The 20298-nt window shown below is 46.8% G+C and overlaps 1 protein-coding gene across 2 annotated transcripts in view; it reads left to right on the top strand.

The window, feature by feature from the left end:
- Positions 1-344: 344 nt before the first annotated feature.
- The window catches only part of LOC134910632 (uncharacterized), a 178907-nt gene continuing 158953 nt past the window's right edge, over positions 345-20298 (top strand). The window contains exon 1 of one of the 2 annotated variants that reach the window (XM_063918899.1): positions 345-838. In XM_063918899.1, the coding sequence (XP_063774969.1) occupies positions 770-838 (69 nt within the window). In that variant the 5' untranslated portion in view covers positions 345-769. Of the gene's footprint in view, positions 839-863; positions 1303-20298 lie in introns of those variants that run through there. The other variant, XM_063918898.1, reaches the window with a different exon arrangement.

Genomic DNA, 20298 nt, shown 5'->3' with positions numbered 1-20298 from the left:
GGCCCTTTAGATTCTGTCCTCTGGTTATCTTATTGAGGACGAGAAACTTTTTTTTTTTTTTCCTTTAAGCAGGCTATTAATTGTGGCAGAAAATGGGAACAGGCCGTCGCCAAGGCTGAGAGCGCTCGGAGCTGTGTAGCGTAGTGTAAACTGTGTGCCTCCCCACTGACACTCAGCAGCCTGCTCCAGCCTCCTATCCCCCTGGGCTTTGCAGGAAGGAGGGAGGGGGGAGAAGCATGCATCCATTCTCAGCTGTCTGCTCTTACTTTCCCTTTAAATAAAGGCCAGGCCTCCTGAAACTGACACAGTTTCCCTTTCCCAGCCAATGGGAGGCCGAGCGGAGGCCTGTGTTTGTTACAAGTTTCCCATTGCTAGAAGGCAGAGCTGCAGATAGAAGGGCAGTGTGTGTGTGTGAGTGAGTGTGCCAGTGTGTGTGATAGGAGTGTGCATGGGTGAGGGGAGAAAGCCATGGGTAGCTTTGCACTACACTCAGGGCAGGAGAGGCACCTACCATGAGCTGAGGCCGGGGCTCCTGCCCTCCGTACACAAAACCCACCCTTTACAGAGCTCAGAAACTTGGTTGCTTCTTCTATTTTTCAAAAACTAACAGAACTTTTTTTTTTATGCATTTTTTTTTTGCAATTTTTTTTTAAGTAAAAAAAAAAAATTTTGGATCTCACTTCAGTGTGTCTGCAGATTTGCATGTGTGTGTGCGTGTATGTTGTGTAAATGAGTCTTTAACCTAATCCTGGTCCTCCGGATTTGTACAATGCTGAAGGTTCTAACTAAGAAGCTGAGGAACCACAGTTTGAGTGAGATTCAGCCCTATCAACTAAAGGTAAAGGAAAAATAAATGTCAACTTTTTTTATTTTATTTTTACAATAAGTTCTAACGGTGCGGACTTGGTGTACGGTGTGTGTGGTGGACTGAGCTTCCTCTGGTGTACTTTCATCCGGCTATAATCAGCTGCTCAGTCGCTGTGAGCATTGCATTATTCATTCTGGGATATAATACCTCCGGGCCTGGGACAAGGGCTGGAAGATCTGCGTAGCGTGGAAGAAGAGGCCTGCTGCATGCTCTGTGCTTCTTTACAGTAATCTTTCAGGATATTTGCAGACTGTGAGGCTGTGCAGGCCGCTCTAAGACCCTTTGCAGCTAACCCACTGCTCCATATTGTATGTAGCTAGTCTTCTACCCTCCATGCAAATGCACCAGCAGGCATGGGTGGCCAAGGTGGGCTTTTATACAGCATGCATGGCTGCCACCTCTGCAGAACCTGGCAGTGCTATAAAAAAAAAAAGGTAATATATTTATTTGAAGAAGATATTTAATACCGTAATGTACATTAATGTTGAACCCTGTCTAAATAAAGTAGAACTTTTGTTGCAGCGGTAACATATATATTTTTTTCAGCACCTGTAATTTAATGTTGCAACAGTGCAGTGGGATTATTTTAGTTTTTTTTATTTGCTACTGTTTGTTTGGAGACTGTAACCGCTTTCTTCCTGACTGCAAAAAGAAGAGCATGGTATGTATTATTAAATGAGATGTGAAGTTTAAAAGTTTCTAACACCAGAGGGCGCTTGGCTCACAATAAGGCACCACGTTAGGGGTCCTCCTTGCTCAGTAGGTATCTCGCCGTAAGTAGGGATCATTCCAGGCTCTGAGTCTGAACCAGAGGTGCACCCCGCAGCATGCGCAACTGTGATTTTGTTTGCGGCGGACTTGCGAAAATATGCTAATTACTCTTTTTAAAGCCCCCCCCCCCGTTCTTTCTTCCAGCTTCCTGTCACTCGCTTTGCGAATAAATCGCTATGCCTGCACAAGGCAGCCTTGGCCCATGCGCAGTGGCAAAGAATTGCTCCTCAACATTGCATGCACTTTTTGAATAAGGCTCTCTGGTAGGGAATGGCAGAGAATGAATTAGAGATAATCTCCAGGAATATTTTTTTAATTTGATGTATAGTTTGTCCTACTAGTGGGCCCTACACACATACCGATCCGCCGCCGAGCTGCCCGACGGCGGATACGGCCGACGGGCGACCCAGCGGCAGGGGGGGGGGACTGGGGGAGTGAAGTTTCTTCACTCCCCCCGTCACCCGGCTCCATAGCACTGCACGCTAATACGGACAATCTCGTCTATATTGGCCTGCATGCATAAGCAACGGGGCACCAACGATTAACGAGCGCGGGGCCGCGCATCGTTAATCGTTGGTGCCTACACACAGAACGATATGAACGAATTCTCGTTAATTTATGAACAAGAACGTTCATATCGTTCTGTTTTATCTGCCAGTGTGTAGGGCCCATTAGTTTTGCTCATGTTAAACACTGTGCAAGGAGCTTACAGTTGTACAACGTAGGAAACTGACCAATCACCACTGTCGCTACATCCGTTCATCTTATAGGACGTGCAGGGCTAGGAAACCTCATGTACAGTAATAAGACTGGTAATATAAAAATGAAGCCTAATGCCAATGACACATGGTCAGGTCACTTTATGTAGCCTGCTCAGCACATGGCCCAGGTAGGTCACAAGTGGTTGGCAGAGGTACAAAGATAAAGTTCCCACATGCAGTCCCTCGTTACTAATGGACTACAACCAGATTTCCCAATATATCCAATAAATCAGTATAATAAGGTTTTGTGAAATGTTCTAGACCGATTGGGAGGAGATGTATCAAACGCTCTAAATAGGAGAGGTTGAGAATGCCCGTATCGGCCAATCAGCTGCTAGCTCTAATTTTATAGAATGTACTTGATAAATGATAGCTATAATCTGATTGGTTGCTAGGGGCGACCAACCCACTTCTCTTTAGGAGGTTGAATATGATTTATCTCAGTTTAGTTGAGATGCACCCAGAACTCAACATCGCCCTGTCGAGGTGGGTGTTTATTGGAGTCCAGAAAATCGGGTGGCGCTCCCGACCCCCCCGGAAAGGTGGGCAAGTGTCCTGCTTTTGCTAGCAGCCCTTGCACTCCCCCTCAGCCGCCCACAGCAGAGAACATGTGGGCGGTCCAAGGGGGATACGATGACGTGATTCGTGCTGATTTGTGTCATCGTAGCTCCGCTCCCCGCTGTATAGTGCCTGTTTTCTCGGCACTGTCTAGCTGGGGCGGGGCCACGATGAAGCGACTATGGTGCCACGCCCCCGGACCGCTCACTTTCCCTGTCGGCCATGCCGCTGAGCACGCCCCCATTAGCCTACCACGCTGCAGTCTCCCGGAGGATGGTGCAGCAAGGTAGGCACATATGGTCTAACATCTGTTATTTACATACAGCAGGTCTGAATATATTTTGAGATGGGACGTGAGTTATGGTGTCTCCTTTTTTCCCTATGCACACCATGGGCCTAATCCAGATTTGTACGCTAACCCGATAGTTTACGGACAAATACGATGGGGGGGGTGTCTGTGCAAGATACAGTATCGGGTCTTGCAATATCGCTCGCTACATCCTATCAGCCGCAGCATGATTGACATGGTTTCGGCGTCTGTGGGCCAGAGCAGGGGCGGCACCCGACACCGTTCTACAAAACGGGGGCCATCGATTTCCATTGGGCGACAACACTTTTCTCAACAATAGGACATGCACCCAGGAGGTGTCGGTAATGCAGAGTCCTAATGCATCTTCAATCGGATAGTGCACTTGTGTGTCCCACCAGGGTTCGGCACTCGGCCATTGCGGAGACTTCTATTAATTTTGTCTATTGTATCGACTTTAAAACTTTGAAATGCTCTTTCTGCATGTGACCTCTGTCCCACTTATCTGCTGCAAGCGTTTCCTGACCATATGTCCACTGTTTGCTTATGCAAAGCTCAAACAATTGTGACACAAACGATTCCATCCACTGCTGAGCATAGGATCTGAGCAGTGACAGGCCGTGGTCACACAATTGTGATACAGCCACCTACAGGGTATATATCACGAGTAAAACTAGTTGGACCGGATACAGTAGTAGTTACCGACATAATGATTCCATTTTATGTGACATCTTTCAGTGTTACGGACTCAAGTGATGATCCTGTAAACTTTGCTTTACACACGCATGCAGTGATACAGCCGGAATTTCCATTATATTCGGATGCCAGTTGGCACCAGAGTCACCAACTTGGACACCGGCTGAATACTCTGGATTGTGCTCCGCAGGAAAGCTCCCATTCAGAGAGACAGATCTCTAATATTTCACACCACAGTAAAAGTCACAAAACATTTTGTGATAAGTACTACGAGTGTCTGTGGGCAGGGCTGTTGAAGAGGCAGCTGGGCCCGGGTACTGAATGGGGAGTGTGGGCCCCCTGGCTTGGGTAATCAGCATCCACCTCCTGTTTTGGTGGTCCCGAAGTGGCTATTTATTTATTTATTTATTTATTAACAGTTTCTTATATAGCGCAGCAAATTCCGTTGCGATTTACAATTGGAAATAACAATGATATAACATAACTGGGTGATAACAAACAGTCATAGAGGTAGGAAGGCCCTGCTCGCAAGCTTACAATCTATAGGGAAATAGGCATGGATACACAAGGATATGTGCTATCTATTGCATAGTTGTCCACCAGATTGCAAAGGTTCTTGGTGGGCTGTATGCTATGGTCATACTGCAATGATAAACCGGGGTCGAGAGGAAGGATGAGAAGACGTGAGGATATGTGTGGACTGTGCAGAGTGGATGCAGTTTGATAGGAAGGTTTATGAAAGTTATGTGAACGGTTCTGGAATTTGATAGGCTTGCTTGAAGAGGTGAGTTTTCAGGGAACGCTTGAAGGTTTGGAGACTAGAGGAGAGTCTTATTGTGCGTGGTAGGGCATTCCACAGAGTGGGTGCAGCCCGAAGAAAGTCCTGCAATCGTGAGTGGGAGCGAGTAATGAGTGTGGATCAGAAACGCAGGTCTTGTGAAGAGCGAAGAGGTCGGGTTGGGAGATATTTTGAGATAAGTGAAGTGATGTACGTTGGTGTAGTTTGGTTAATGGCCTTGTGTGTGAGTAAAAGTATTTTATATTGAATACGGTAGAATACATGTAACTAATGGAGGGACTGACAGAGTGGATCTGCAGCCGATGAACGTCTATTGTATGCAAATCGGCCAATGTTTTCTTACTGCACATACCTCTGAGCCACACTGCGCACGTGAAGTGAGAGAATGGTGATGGTGGTCACACTGAGGTATTAGTTGCGAAGTGAGTAACAGGAAGACAGAGTTTCTGGGCATACATAAATTGGCAGTTGCGATCTTACTCGCTACTGGAGAGCACTCAGCATCCCGGGAGAGCAGCTCAGCCTGTGCGTCCTCAGAGGATCTCAGACTCTGCAACAAAAAACGATTTGCGACGAAGATACCGATGTATCAGCAATTATACGCCATCAAACGGAAATGATGCAACAACATTGGGCGTTGCTATGCTCAGGTTAGCTTCTGTCCGTATAAGCATATAGTCGCAATTGCGTACAGCAAAATATAGAAACAGCAGCAGCAAGAACAGCCGCACCTGAATTGAGCCCAGTGTGTCTGGGGATTTAGAGCCAGCAATCTTTTGTCATTTTATTCCAAAATATTAACGCAGTACATTACATGGCGCATGTACACTAAAGAAAGATAACTGCACAGGTTCTTATTGACATTCTTTTCCGCTTGTTTGTGTAACACTTGTATGTATTATTATAATAGCAGTGGTGAAAGCAGAACTTTTTTCTTACAGGTACTCTGGCCCTCATTCCGAGTTGTTCGCTCGCTAGCTGCTATTAGCAGCATTGCACACGCTAAGCCGCCGCCTACTGGGAGTGAATCTAAGCTTAGCAAAATTGCGAACGAAAGATTAGCAGAATTGCAAATAGAAATTTCTTAGCAGTTTCTGAGTAGCTCGGGACTTACTCCTACACTGCGATCAGTTCAGTCAGTTTCGTTCCTGGTTTGACGTCACAAACACACCCAGCGTTCGCCCAAACACTCCCCCGTTTCTCCAGCCACTCCCGCGTTTTTCCCAGAAACGGTAGCGTTTTTTCACACACACCCATAAAACGGCCAGTTTCCGCCCAGAAACACCCACTTCCTGTCAATCACACTCCAATCACCAGAACGAAGAAAAAACCTCGTAATGCCGTGAGTAAAATACCAATCTTCTTAGCAAATTTACTTGGCGCAGCCGCAGTGCGAACATTGCGCATACGCAGTTTGCGGAAAATTGCTGCGATGCGATGAAAAAGAACGAGCGAACAACTCGGAATGAGGGCCCCTGTGCGGTGCTAGAGGAGTAACTATGCATTGCTAGGGGCGTGGCCACATGGTACTAGGAGCCGAGTGTGACCACACGGCACTGCCCCTTTTCTTTGCACCCTGGGCGCATACACTGGGGAGATGCAACCATGCTCCCCCCCACACACACACACACTATACACTGCCCACATTACCAATATTATAAAGCGGTGGGGCTATGATGACATAATTTTGGCCCTCATTCCGAGTTGATCGCTCGCTAGCAGTTTTTAGCAGCAGTGCAAACGCTAAGCCGCCGCCCTCTGGGAGTGTATCTTAGCTTAGCAGAAGTGCGAACGAAAGGATCGCAGCGCTGCTACAAAAAAAGATTGTGCAGTTTCTCAGCAGCTCCAGACCTCCTAGCTAGCGATCACTTCAGACTATTTAGTTCCTGTTTTGACGTCACGAACACGCCCTGCGTTCGGCCAGCCACGCCTGCGTTTCCCCCGGCACGCCCGCGTTTGTATCTGACACGCCTGCGTTTTTACACTCCCCGAAAACGGTCAGTTACCTCCCAGAAACACCCACTTCCTGTCAATCACTCTGCGGCCAGCAGTGCGGCTGAAAAGCGTCGCTAGACCCTGTGTGAAAGTGCAATGGCTTTTGTGAAAGTACGTCGCGCGTGCGCATTGCGCCCCATACCCATACGCGGAAGTGCAGATTTTTAGCCTGATAGCTGCGCTGCGAACAACTGCAGCTAGCGATCAACTCGGAATGACCCCCTTAGTGTGAGTCACATCACCCCGCCCACTTTTCCCCCCTGTATGTTTCGGGGACAGGAGACTTGCATACTTTTTCGGGAGGCCGGGAGTGCCATCCAATTTTCGGGAGCCTCCCAGCCGTTCCGGGAGAGTGTGCAAGTATGTATTGAAACCATTTTATACATTATTGCTTTGCTCTTTGATTTATTAGCTTATTATTTTAATTAAGCTTATAAATTAAAGAAGTGCAAAACAACATTGTATAAAATGGTTTCATTTGCCATGCAGAACTTCCCATCTGAAAATGCAGCTTTGTATTCTTTAGCCAGGTCGTAAACATTCCTTTCCACATGTGACACGTAGAAAAAAACGGAAAGTATTTCATTATTATTTATATGTCTAACGCTACGTTTTTTAGTCCATATACCCCAGTTTCTTTTATCCACCCACCAGTGAAGCCCATGGCCACAAACCGCTTCTGCTGTGCTGTCACTCTCAGTTTTATCCACCCACCAGTGAAGCCCATGGCCACAAACCGCTTCTGCTGTGCTGTCACTCTCAGTTTTATCCACCCACCAGTGAAGCCCGTGGCCACAAACCGCTTCTGCTGTGTTCTGAAGAGGAGCCGAGGCGGACGGTGAAGCCAGCAAGGAATGCTGTGGTAATTGTGCCCCAGGCTCCTCTTTGCACCAGATGCCAGGAGAGGGAGCGTGCTGTGACATCAGTGTTGCGTTTCCAGCAGCCCTGGCAAAGTAGGAGGCGCTGTCACGCAGCTAAGCACCATGGTCCAGCTTGGCGGTGTGGTTTAGAAGTTATGGCGGTTGCAAATTGGGTGGGCGGTACAGTGGCAAACGCAGGATTTGCATGGGGGGGTTTCCAGAACTGGGTTGAGCCAAGCACGGGGATGGGGACTGAGGTGACCCAGTATATGCTGGGTCCGTAAAACTAGTGTGTCTGTTTTACACACACATATATACATATATACATATACACATAGCATATTAAACATGCATACATATATATATATATATATATATATATATATATACATACAGTACACGTATATACGCATGTGTATATATATCATGTGTGTGTGTGTGTTTATATGTATGTATATACATGTGTGTGTATATATGTGTGTACATGGATATATATGTACTATAATTAAAATAAAGTAAACTTTTATTAAGTACTTACAATTGCCACCAGGAAGACAGCAGGCTGCAGAGGACACTAGACAGCCATTAATAATACTCATGCAGCAAAAAAAAAAAATATATATAGATATATTATTTATTTTCTTTTTTTTTTGGTAGAGGGGGGTTTCTGGGTGCCCGGAAACAGCCCCTTGGGTGCGCGGTAGATGCTAGAATCAAGTGGGCTAAGGGACCTTTTCCGTAAAGGGGAGGAGTTACGACGCAAGGGGGAGGAGCTAGGCCAGCGGGATAGTTCCTCTACTATCCACGCCACCAACTAATACCTTTAGTAATTAGGTGGTAAGCGGAGCGGAGCGAGCCACCGTGCCCGAAGCGTGGCGAGCGAAGCGAGCCCGCGAGGGTACTTTTCGGGTACCCTGTTCGCCCGTAGCTCCTCCCCCTGGTGACGTAGCTCCTCCCCTAGGTACGTCACAAGGTCCCTTCAGCCACTCCGATATAGAACCAACCTTGCTGCAATGCTGTGAGCAGGCCCCACCTCTCCCTTTTGGTCCTTTTGATTACACCATCTTGATGAGACAGTAAAAAGTCCATTTGTAATGACAGCAATAGGCTTTTACAGAGCTTACCCGGGTTAGGTGGAAACAGATCAGACACGGGAATAACCCGTGTCGAAGTGTCGTGGAAACTGGGTGGCCGACACGGGTTGTAGCCGTGTTAAACATCCCGGATCGGACACGGTACTTAGGTGGAAAAGGGGTAATGTAATAAGTTAGTGTGAATAAGAACCTTGAAATAACGACACCACGCCAATATCAACTCATAATAATTTGCATCAGTCGCTATTAATGACCGATTTTGAATAGAAACTTTAGCAAAGTTTCAGTCCAATGCAGTACGTTGGTCACAAATTGAACTCATGACTTCAGCACTGTGAATCAACAATGCTAACCCCTACTTCAACCATGCTGCTCATATTTGAGCTGTTGAACATTTTCAACGCAGTAATAAGGGCTTGCTAAAATGATGCCAGCTTCTGAAAGTCTGGTTTACAGTAGGAGCATGATGATTGTATTTTTAAAATTATTAAATAAGCAGGGGCTATAGGCTGGGCTATGTAGATAATATAAAAAAAATAAAAATAAAATAAAAAAAATAAATATATATATATATATATATATATAATATATATAAAAAAAAGAAAAAGAAAATCTGAATACACTGGCAGCTCAAATATCCCTCCAGCGACCTCCCCCTCCCTCGGCCAGTTTACAGCTACTACTGACACACACAGATATATCCACTTGTCCGTTATCCATTTAATTACCCATTGAAACCGTAACACTAAAAATGTATTTTTATCAAATGTTAGATGGACTGTTCAGGCTTTTGTCCTTGTAATGGAGGTACAAGTATTGTGATACATAAATCATAGTTTGTAAGCTTGCGAGCAGGGCCCTCCTACCTCTATGACTGTTTGTTTTTACCCAGTTTTGTCTTCTAATACCCCTTTCACACCGCAGCTTATACCCGGTATTTTGCCGTTTTAACTGGCTTCCTAAACGGGTCAAGCTGCGATGTGAAAGGGTCCCCTTCAATTTACCGTTTTCAAAATACCGGTATTTTGAAACGGTAAAAAAGCAGGGTCCTACCCGTTTCAGTCCCATTTCACTGTGCAGTGTGAAAGGGTCTGAAACGGTATTTGCAAGCCCCAGAAGATGATAGGCTGTCTCCATGTGTGATGTCACCAGCCACAACCAGGAAACAGCTTGGAAAACACAGGAGACACATGAGAGAGTGGCTTTATAAACGTTTAAATGTGAAAAACACGGAAAAAAATGGCGTGGGGTCCCCCCTCCAAAGCATAACCAGCCTTGGGCTCTTCGAGCTGGTCCTGGTTCTAAAAATGCGGGGGGAAAATTGTCAGGGGATCCCCCGTATTTTTAAAACCAGCACCGGGCTCTGCGCCTGGTGCTGGTGCAAAAAATACGGGGGACAAAACGAGTAGGGGTCCCCCGTATTTTTCACACCAGCATCGGGCTCCACTAGCTGGACAGATAATGCCACAGCCGGGGGTCACTTTTATGCCGTGCCCTGCGGCCGTGGCATTAAATATCCAACTAGTCACCCCTGGCCGGGGTACCCTGGGGGAGTGGGGACCCCTTCAATCAAGGGGTCCCCCCCCCCCAGCCACCCAAGGGCCAGGGGTGAAGCCCGAGGCTGTCCCCCCCCATCCAATGGGCTGCGGATGGGGGGGCTGATAGCCTTTGTTGTAAATGAAAAGATATTGTTTTTTCCAGTAGTACTACAAGTCCCAGCAAGCCTCCCCCGCAAGCTGGTACTTGGAGAACCACAAGTACCAGCATGCGGGAGAAAAACTGGCCCGCTGGTACCTGTAGTTCTAATGAAAAAATAATACCCAAATAAAAACAGGACACAGACACCGTCGACAGTAAAACTTTATTACACACTGCCGACACACACATACTTACCTATGTTCACACGCCGACATCGGTCCTCTTCTCCATGTAGAATCCAGGGGTACCTGAAAATAAAAGTTCAATATACTCACCTCAGCCATGGTCCAGAGATAAATCCACGGACTTGGCAAAAAAAGAAAACGAACACCCGGACCTGCGGACCGAAAGGGGTCCCATGCTAACATATGAGACCCCTCTCCCCGAATGCCGGGACATCACGTGACTCCTGTCACTGAAGTCCCTACAGCCAATCAGGAAGCGCTACTTCCGTGGCGCTCACCTGATTGGCTGTGCACTGTCTGAGCTGTCAGACAGCGCATCGCAAAGCCGCTCCATTACTTTCAATGGTGGGAAGTTTGCGGCTAGCGGTGGGGTCACCCGCCGGTCAGCCGCTGACCGGCGGGTGACCCCACCGCTAGCCGCAAACTTCCCACCATTGAAAGTAATGGAGCGGCTTTGCGATGCGCTGTCTGACAGCTCAGACAGTGCACAGCCAATCAGGTGAGCGCCACGGAAGTAGCGCTTCCTGATTGGCTGAAGGGACTTCAGTGACAGGAGTCACGTGATGTCCCGGCATTCGGGGAGAGGGGTCTCATATGTTAGCATGGGACCCCTTTCGGTCCGCAGGTCCGGGTGTTCGTTTTCTTTTTTTGCCAAGTCCGTGGATTTATCTCTGGACCATGGCTGAGGTGAGTATATTGAACTTTTATTTTCAGGTACCCCTGGATTCTACATGGAGAAGAGGACCGATGTCGGCGTGTGAACATAGGTAAGTATGTGTGTGTCGGCAGTGTGTAATAAAGTTTTACTGTCGACGGTGTCTGTGTCCTGTTTTTATTTGGGTATTTTTTTTCCATTAGAACTACAGGTACCAGCGGGCCAGTTTTTCTCCCGCATGCTGGTACTTGTGGTTCTCCAAGTACCAGCTTGCGGGGGAGGCTTGCTGGGACTTGTAGTACTACTGGAAAAAACAATATCTTTTCATTTACAACAAAGGCTATCAGCCCCCCCATCCGCAGCCCATTGGATGGGGGGGGACAGCCTCGGGCTTCACCCCTGGCCCTTGGGTGGCTGGGGTGGGGGACCCCTTGATTGAAGGGGTCCCCACTCCCCCAGGGTACCCCGGCCAGGGGTGACTAGTTGGATATTTAATGCCACGGCCGCAGGGCACGGCATAAAAGTGACCCCCGGCTGTGGCATTATCTGTCCAGCTAGTGGAGCCCGATGCTGGTGTGAAAAATACGGGGGACCCCTACTCGTTTTGTCCCCCGTATTTTTTGCACCAGCACCAGGCGCAGAGCCCGGTGCTGGTTTTAAAAATACGGGGGATCCCCTGTCAATTTTTCCCCCGCATTTTTAGAACCAGGACCAGCTCGAAGAGCCCGAGGCTGGTTATGCTTTGGAGGGGGGACCCCACGCCATTTTTTTCCGTGTTTTTAACCATTCCATCTTAAAAAAAAAAAAATAATTTTAAAAAATATATAAATAATACTTGTGCCTCCAAAAAAGACAAACCAAGTACCTAATCCCATCTAATAAAAATAGATATGCTTCAAGCTGCTGGGTTCCATCGTACGACTATCCAAATTATTAATAATGAATTAATTAGTGATTAATAATAATGTGTGGGCCAGAAAAGTCCATTTATAATGACAACCACTGTTTTCTATGGGTGAAACGGGTTCAGTGTGAAAGGTACCAAAACGGGAATGAAATGGTAATTTACTGGTTACAACATGAGATGTGAAAGGGGTTTAACTGCTCAGACCCGTTTTAAGAACCGTTTCAAATACCATTTCAAAAGCAGGTTTTGCGATGTGAAAGCAGTGTAATTGTGTCCAGTTGTAGAAACTGTTAATAAATAAATAAATATATCACTGTAGCTTTCTGCTTGCAGAAAGGAGTTACGTTAATGTCTCATAATGTTGTAGATGATATTTCACACAATTGAGATATATAGAATCGGCAGCCTCTGGCCTTACAATTTGCGTTTGAAACAAAGTCCCATTGTGTCTCGGAATTGTAACCTACGACGACATGTTGAAATGTAGCAGAGAGAGTGCAGGACCTCTGCTTCTCACACACAGAAAAAGGCCATTCCCAATCCGCCTGTTCATGGCAGAACTTTCTGGTAGAGACTCTAGAGAGTTGAGTGAGTTACAATTAAACAAAAAAATGTAATAAATCTTTGTGAGGACACTGACAGCACTTTTTCCTCATACGTTACTAATATAAATAATAAAGTACATGTGTAGCAACACCCTCCTTGGAAAAGTTATAGGACCTGATTCTTAGTCGCGCGCAAAGTGTGGAGAGAGATAAAGTGGAAAAGTTGACCAAAAGAGCTGTGTTTAAACCCCTCCCCCCATACATCTACACCGGATTGTCGTAATTTCCTGATCCCCCGACACGTGAATAATCTTGATTTCCCCTATCCTGACCATAAACAGTCAATATCAGCCAATTGGGGATTTTTAACGTCCCCGATGATCAATGGCCGCCAATCGGCGGTTTCGGCTACATCAGGAAAACTGCAGGCAGATGTGTGGGGGCCTTAACTGTCACTTCATAGACTGTGCTAGATTAATAACAGATGCTGATTGGCTAGTTTTGCAAAGCTTCTCTACTTTTTCGCTCTCCCATCTTGATAAATTCTCCCCTGTAATGGGAGTATGATATGCCGGCTGTTGGGTACCCAGGGGTCGGCAGTCCGACGCTGGGAACACGACAACAGGAATACCGGTGGCGAGTGCAGCGTGTCCCCTTGCGGGGTTACTGCGTTTGCCACACTTCGGGCCCAGTGGCGACCACCCTAATCTATTCCCCCTGGGGTGGTGGCATGGACCACCACCCGGGTAGGTTTCACCGGGTGTCGGGATTCCAGAGTCGGTATCCTGACCGGTGGGATCCTGACAGCCGGCAAATTGATTGCCCCCTGTAAAGTTGTAAAGTAAAAAAAATCATGTAGAACTTCACAGTCTGACCACAAGAGGCACTGTTCCATTTCACTCTATGGTTGTTGGGTTTTTGTCTTTTTCATTATTACTGTATCTCTGTCTTTCTCTCAGGATACTGCTCTCAAGGCAGTTTTCATTGCTGAAAATAAATATATACCTGCAGAGAATGAGGAGCTGAATAAACATAAACAATGTATAATCTATCAATACACATATAAAGATCTAAAGGAAGAGTGGAAGAATATACAACTGCTAGTAACACTCTCCTTTTTATATTGACAGTGGTGGTCATTCCGAGTTGTTCGCTCGCAAGCTACACACGCTAAGCCGCCACCTACTGGGAGTGAATCTTAGCTTATCAAAATTGCGAACGAAAGATTCGCAATATTACGAAAAGACTTCTCTGTGCAGTTTCTGAGTAGCTCGAGACTTACTCTGCCAGTGCGATCAGTTCAGTGCTTGTCGTTCCTGGTTTGACGTCACAAACACACCCAGCGTTCGCCCAGACACTCCTCCGTTTCTCCAGTCACTCCCGCGTTTTCCCCAGAAACGGTAGCGTTTTTTCACACACACCCATAAAACGGCCAGTTTCCGCCCAGAAACACACACTTCCTGTCAATCACACTCCGATCTCCAGAACGAAGAAAAAACCTCGTAATGCCGTGAGTAAAATACCTAACTGCATAGCAAATTTACTTGGCGCAGTCGCACTGCGGACATTGCGCATGCGCATTAGCGACTAATCGCTCCATTGCGAGAAAAAATGAACGAGCGAACAACTCGGAATGACCCCCAGAAACCGTTCTGTAGGAATGTCAGAGTAAAGTACAGGATAGCGGATAGTCCAGGCCTATCTGCACACAGTTTAGGAATGTATAATGGCGCCCTACATTACTAAGGGGCAGCATTCTGGCGCTGAGGTTGGCACCTTATCTGACTGGGGCTCTATCTGGCGGCAGATCTGTGTTCCCCCTTGTTTGTAAATCTACGGCCTCTACCACTGACCATTTGGTCCGCTGTGTGGTAGGTGTGGGTCTAGTAAAACTGTAGGCCAGATTCCAAGCAGCAAAGTTTAGCAGACAGGTGAGGCAAATAATTTGTGGAACAGTTTTCAAAATAATCTCTAAGCCACCAGTCGTACAGATCTCGCTGCATGGACGCAAATGGCGAGTTTGAGCTTAGAGCATGCGCAGAGAAGCAAATTTACACGTTTTTGCTTCACTCCATCCTGCTTTGCGTGAAATGGGCAAAAAGGTGGCGGTCAAGCAGTCGCACAGAACTGCTCTGTCTTGTGGGAGTGTCCAACTCAGAAAACGCCTCTCCACGGGAATAAATAAAATCACATTCTAATCATCGGTCCGTAACATAAGAGGTCTATGGGCCCGTTTCAGGTTTGATCGCAGTAAGCGATTCAACCGCAATAATTGCTAAAATTATGCGGGTGCATGCGCAGGAACTGTGAACGCCACTGCCGGTCAATCAGGCAGAGGCGTTTGCGGGGTGGGGGGGCGGCGGCAATGCTGTTTCCTTGGCGGTTACGGGGGCTGAGTCGAGGAAACGGGGGCGGCATTATTAAAATGGGGGGTGTGGCGTGGGCATGATCGCGGCGGCTGCGTGCGATCAAGCAGAAATTGCGGTGTAATCGCAATTTCGGCTTGATCAAGGGGGGGGGTGGCGGTCAGCTTGCGAACACAAGGATTGCAAATTCTACTACTTAGCAGAATTTACAATCCTTACTGAATCGGGCCCAATGTTTGCAAACTGAAAGACCAGGGTGAGGTCTGTGCCTGTGAATTTGACCAGCCTCCATCTAACAAAGCATAATAGACTGTCTCAGGAAATGCTCGCACATTGGGGGTCATTCAATCGCTAGGGTTTTTTTGCACTGCTGCGATCAGATAGTCGCCGCCTATAGGGGAGTGTATTTTTGCTTTGCAAGTGTGCGATTGCATGTGCAGCCGAGCGGTACAAAAAATATTTGTGCAGTCTCAGAGTAGCCCAGGACTTACTCAGCCGCTGCGATCACTTCAGCCTGTCTGGTCCCGGAATTGACGTCAGACACCCGCCCTGCAAACGCTTGGACATGCCTGCGTTTTTCCAAACACTCCCAGAAAACGGTCAGTTGCCACCCACAAACGCCTTCTTCCTGTCAATCTCCTTGCGATCGGCTGTGCGAATGGATTCTTCATAAAATCCATCGCACAGCAACAATCCGCTTTGTACCCATGCGATGCGCCGGCGCACTGCGGTGCATACGCATGTGCAGTTCTGACCTGATCGCAGCGCAGCGAAAAAACCTAGCGTGCAATCAGGTCTGAATGACCCCCATTAACTGTACATAGAACAGCATTTGTCCATTCAGAAATGAAGCATAAATAATGTGTGCGTTTGCATTGATAAATCGCGTTCCCAGCTGTGCATTCTAGGCCCGTTCCAGTAGCATCTACTGAGGATTTGTGTGAAGTTATTCATAAGGGCTTGAATTGGTGTGCAGGAAATAGCAGCTTACCCAAATCGGCCCGCTCTCAGCCATGTCACCAGCAGTGAGGTGCGATTCCCCTGCAGACAAGTAGTTAAGTCGTTTCAAGCCATATAATCTGAGGTAAGAATGGAACAGAACAATGGGGGAGGTGCATCAAATCATAGAGAGAGAGAAAATACCAACCAATCGGCTCCTCATTTTACAGCCTATGGCCCAAATTTATCAAGCCTTGGAGAGTGATAAATTGCATGGTGATAAAGTACCGACCAATCAGCTCCTAACTGTCATGTTACAGGCTGTTTTTGAAAAATTACAGGAGCTGATTGGCTGGTACTTTATCACCACGCAATTTATCACTCTCCAAGGCTTGATAAATTTGAGCCAGAGGCTGTTTTTGAAAAATGAGTTAGGAGCTGATTGGCTGGTACTTTATCACTCTCCAAGGCTTGATAAATATGGGCCTAAGATTGAAAAATAACAGAAGGTGATTGATACTGAATTTCTCTCCACTTGATCTCTCCAATGTTTGATACATCCCCAGCAATTTGTGAGAATGCCCAATTTACATCTGTCATTAGGACTTCACTGAAATTGTACATACTGGGGATAATTCAGGTTGGATCGCAATTCACGATCCAACCGGAATTATTGCGATCGCCCCACCGGCACATGCGCAGCGCCTTTCCTGCGCATGCGCCTGCACTTTCTGCGTGGGGCCCACAGAAAATGCGATCGCCTCTGCCTGTCTATCAGGCAGAGGCGGTTGCGGGGCGGGGGCGACAATGCTTTGTTTCCAGGGCGGAGATGGAGCATTGCGGGGGCAGAGATGGACAAATGGGGGGTAGTGTGGCGCAAATGGTGGCGTGAGTGCAGTGGCTGCGTGACATCACATGCAGTCAATGTGATCGGGAACCGTGCCTCATGTTGCATTGATATCATCCGTTTCTAGGTCAGGCCCCCTAAAATTCCTCCACACGTAGTTTATACAAATGACCAAGATGCGCATTTATCAAATCGTATGAGGAGGAAATTCTCTGAAAACCTGGAAAAATGAAAGGTCTTGTGGATTAATAATCATCAGATGGTGTTGGCCGTTGTAGCCAATGGTCTACATTTACTTCTACCGCAACATTTACCATGAGCGGGATCTGTAGGATGGGCTCTTATGTGGGTCCCTGTCATTGGTTTGTCCCTGGGTATGCAGCCAGACAGTGGATGAATATCAGCATGCTGATTGGTGGATGGCTGGAGGTATCCACCAATCAGAGTGCTAACAGTTATTCACTGTATGGTAGCATGTGGAGACTGGAGAGATGGGACGGGACCACTGGAGGGACAAATTTATGATCTTTTTTATTATTACTCTAGAGGAGTGGGCAAGTCTGACCCTTGGCTACACTGCACACCCTTACTGACAGCCCAGAGAATAGCCAACAGTCCTGACTGATCCCATACCTCTGTCAAATGTCAAAAATCAGGACTGCTACAGCGTCTGAGAGCTCCACACAGTGGAGGCAGTCATTCATGGGCTGAGGCAAACTTCACGAGGCATCCATGAATTGTTGAGGCACGTTACGACTATTATTCAGAGGCACCGATTGATTAACATTAATATGGTGTTTATTTTGCTAAATGTAAACCGTGGCTTTAAGATCAGTATTTCCAGTATGAACGTCCCCCCAGCTATTGGCCAGAAGTTGAAAACCAGCACGCAAAACCTTTGTGTAAATATTGGGATCCTGCCTGGCATGAAGTATACGATGAAGGACGACAGGGAAAAAATGTAACGTGCGTTGTGATCCTGAAAATATTGCTTTTTAATACAATGTAACCATTGTTATTTGCCAGATTTGACTGTTGAATGACCCCACTGAAATCCTGTGACCTGGCTGCCTACCTATGCAAGGAGCCATTCTGTGCATGAAACCATTATACTGATGGTAAGGGACAGGTGGACACGTTTTATATAAGCAGCTGCCGTGGAGCACAATGCATACCTGCCTCAAATAGCTTACCATTTAATTACACTACCGGAGGCAATGGGATATAAACACGGTTTATCCAAGGTCGTAGGGATTAGTGATGAAACTGGATAGTGATTGCCTCTGTGCCTCTGCTGGAGCCACCAAGGGGGACCTACTTACTGGGACGGGTCACGAACAGGCTCTCCGCACATGTGACCTGGATGTGGCTGCAAAGGGGTTAAACATTGTCCAATCGTTCAATCTCCCCTTTTGCACGTTACAAAATTTAGTGAATCGCACCCAACAGCAATCTAAGTGCACCTAACTGTGCAGCCATCCAAAGCATTTACCTCCTAGTTCCAGAGCTCCTGAATTAGTGGGAGACTTACCTGACTGCAAGGTGGGCAGGGGCATAGCATAACGGGGTAACGACAACTGTCATCTAGCAGCGTAACCCACTCTGGTGACCACTGAGTGTCATTGGGGCTACTGACTTCAGTCTCACAGGGGGCCTAATTCAGTTGTGGATGAAGGTGCTATCACTTCCTTGGAAGCAGCAGTGATAGCGCTGTATGGTGATGCACCAGGAGGCACCTGTTACAACAGTGGTGCACCCAGGGGGGGTTTCCGAGTACCCAGAAACCCCCCTCCACTAAAAAAAAAAAAAAAAAAATTTTTTTTTTTTTTTTTTTTTAAATAGCTGCATGAGTATTATTAATGGCTGTCTAGCGTCCTCTGCAGCCTGCTGTCTTCCTGGTGGCACTTGTAAGTGCAATAAAAGTTTACTTTATTTTAATTATAGTACATATATATCCATGTGCATACATATATACACATGTATATAAATACATACATATAAACACACACACACACACACACACACACACACACACACACACACACACACACACATGATATATATATATATATATACATACATGTGTATATATATGTGTACTGTATGTGTGTGTACACATATATATATATATATATATATATATACATACATGTTTAATATGCTATTTATATGTGTATATGTATGTGTGTGTGTATGTGTATATATATATATATATATATATATATATACACACACACGGACACACTAGTTTTACGGACCCAGCATATACTGGGTCACCTCAGTCCCCACCCCCGTGATTGGCTCCGCCCAGTTCTAGAAACCCCCCCATGCAAATCCTGCGTTTGCCACTGCAAGCAGATGCCTCACGCTGCAGTAGTGATCCAACCTGCATCATAGGACGCAGACATCGGATCACTCGCTCACCATGCGGTATCTTGCGCCACCTACTGTGCCGTGCAAGCCGCCCATCGCAGAGGCCAGGATGGAGAACCCTGACCTCTTCCCTCCCCTTAAACAGGGGAAGCACGCCTCCATTTTCACAAACGGAGGCCATCGCCGCCTCCCCCCAGATGGCAGCAGAATGTAAATAACTGACAGTCTGCTGCCGTCCTGCGCATGGGTAAAGTACCGGAACTCCAACCACATCTGAATAATGCCCAGAGTAAATATCTAAAAAGTAAGCAGGTACTGCTTGGTGGGGTGTTGTTGGTAGCAAAATTTAGCACACATATATATTAGAGATGAGCGGGTTCGGTTCCTCGGAATCCGAACCCGCCCGAACTTCATGTTTTTTTTCACGGGTCCGAGCGACTCGGATCTTCCCGCCTCGCTCGGTTAACCCGAGCGCGCCCGAACGTCATCATGACGCTGTCGGATTCTCGCGAGGCTCGGATTCTATCGCGAGACTCGGATTCTATATAAGGAGCCGCGCGTCGCCGCCATTTTCACACGTGCATTGAGATTCATAGGGAGAGGACGTGGCTGGCGTCCTCTCCATTTAGATTAGAAGAGAGAGAGTGAGATTGATTTTAAACAGAGACACTTGATTTACTGGAGCTTAGGAGTACTGTAGAGAGTGCAGAGTTTAGTAGTGACTGACCACAGTGACCACCAGACAGTGCAGTTTTATTTAATATAATCCGTTCTCTGCCTGAAAAAAAACGATACACAGTGACTCAGTCACATACCATATCTGTGTGCACTGCTCAGCCCAGTGTGCTGCATCATCTATGTATATATCTGACTGTGCTCACACAGCTTATAATTGTGGGGGAGACTGGGGAGCAGTGCCAGTTATAGGTTATAGCAGGAGCCAGGAGTACATATTATTAAAATTAAACAGTGCACACTTTTGCTGCAGGAGTGCCACTGCCAGTGTGACTGACCAGTGACCTGACCACACTGACCACCAGTATAGTTAGTAGTATACTATATTGTGATTGCCTG

Source organism: Pseudophryne corroboree, chromosome 4 (assembly GCF_028390025.1).
Source record: "Pseudophryne corroboree isolate aPseCor3 chromosome 4, aPseCor3.hap2, whole genome shotgun sequence".
In the NCBI taxonomy this organism is placed as follows: Eukaryota; Metazoa; Chordata; class Amphibia; order Anura; family Myobatrachidae; genus Pseudophryne; species Pseudophryne corroboree.
This window is presented reverse-complemented; position numbering and strand designations above follow the sequence as displayed.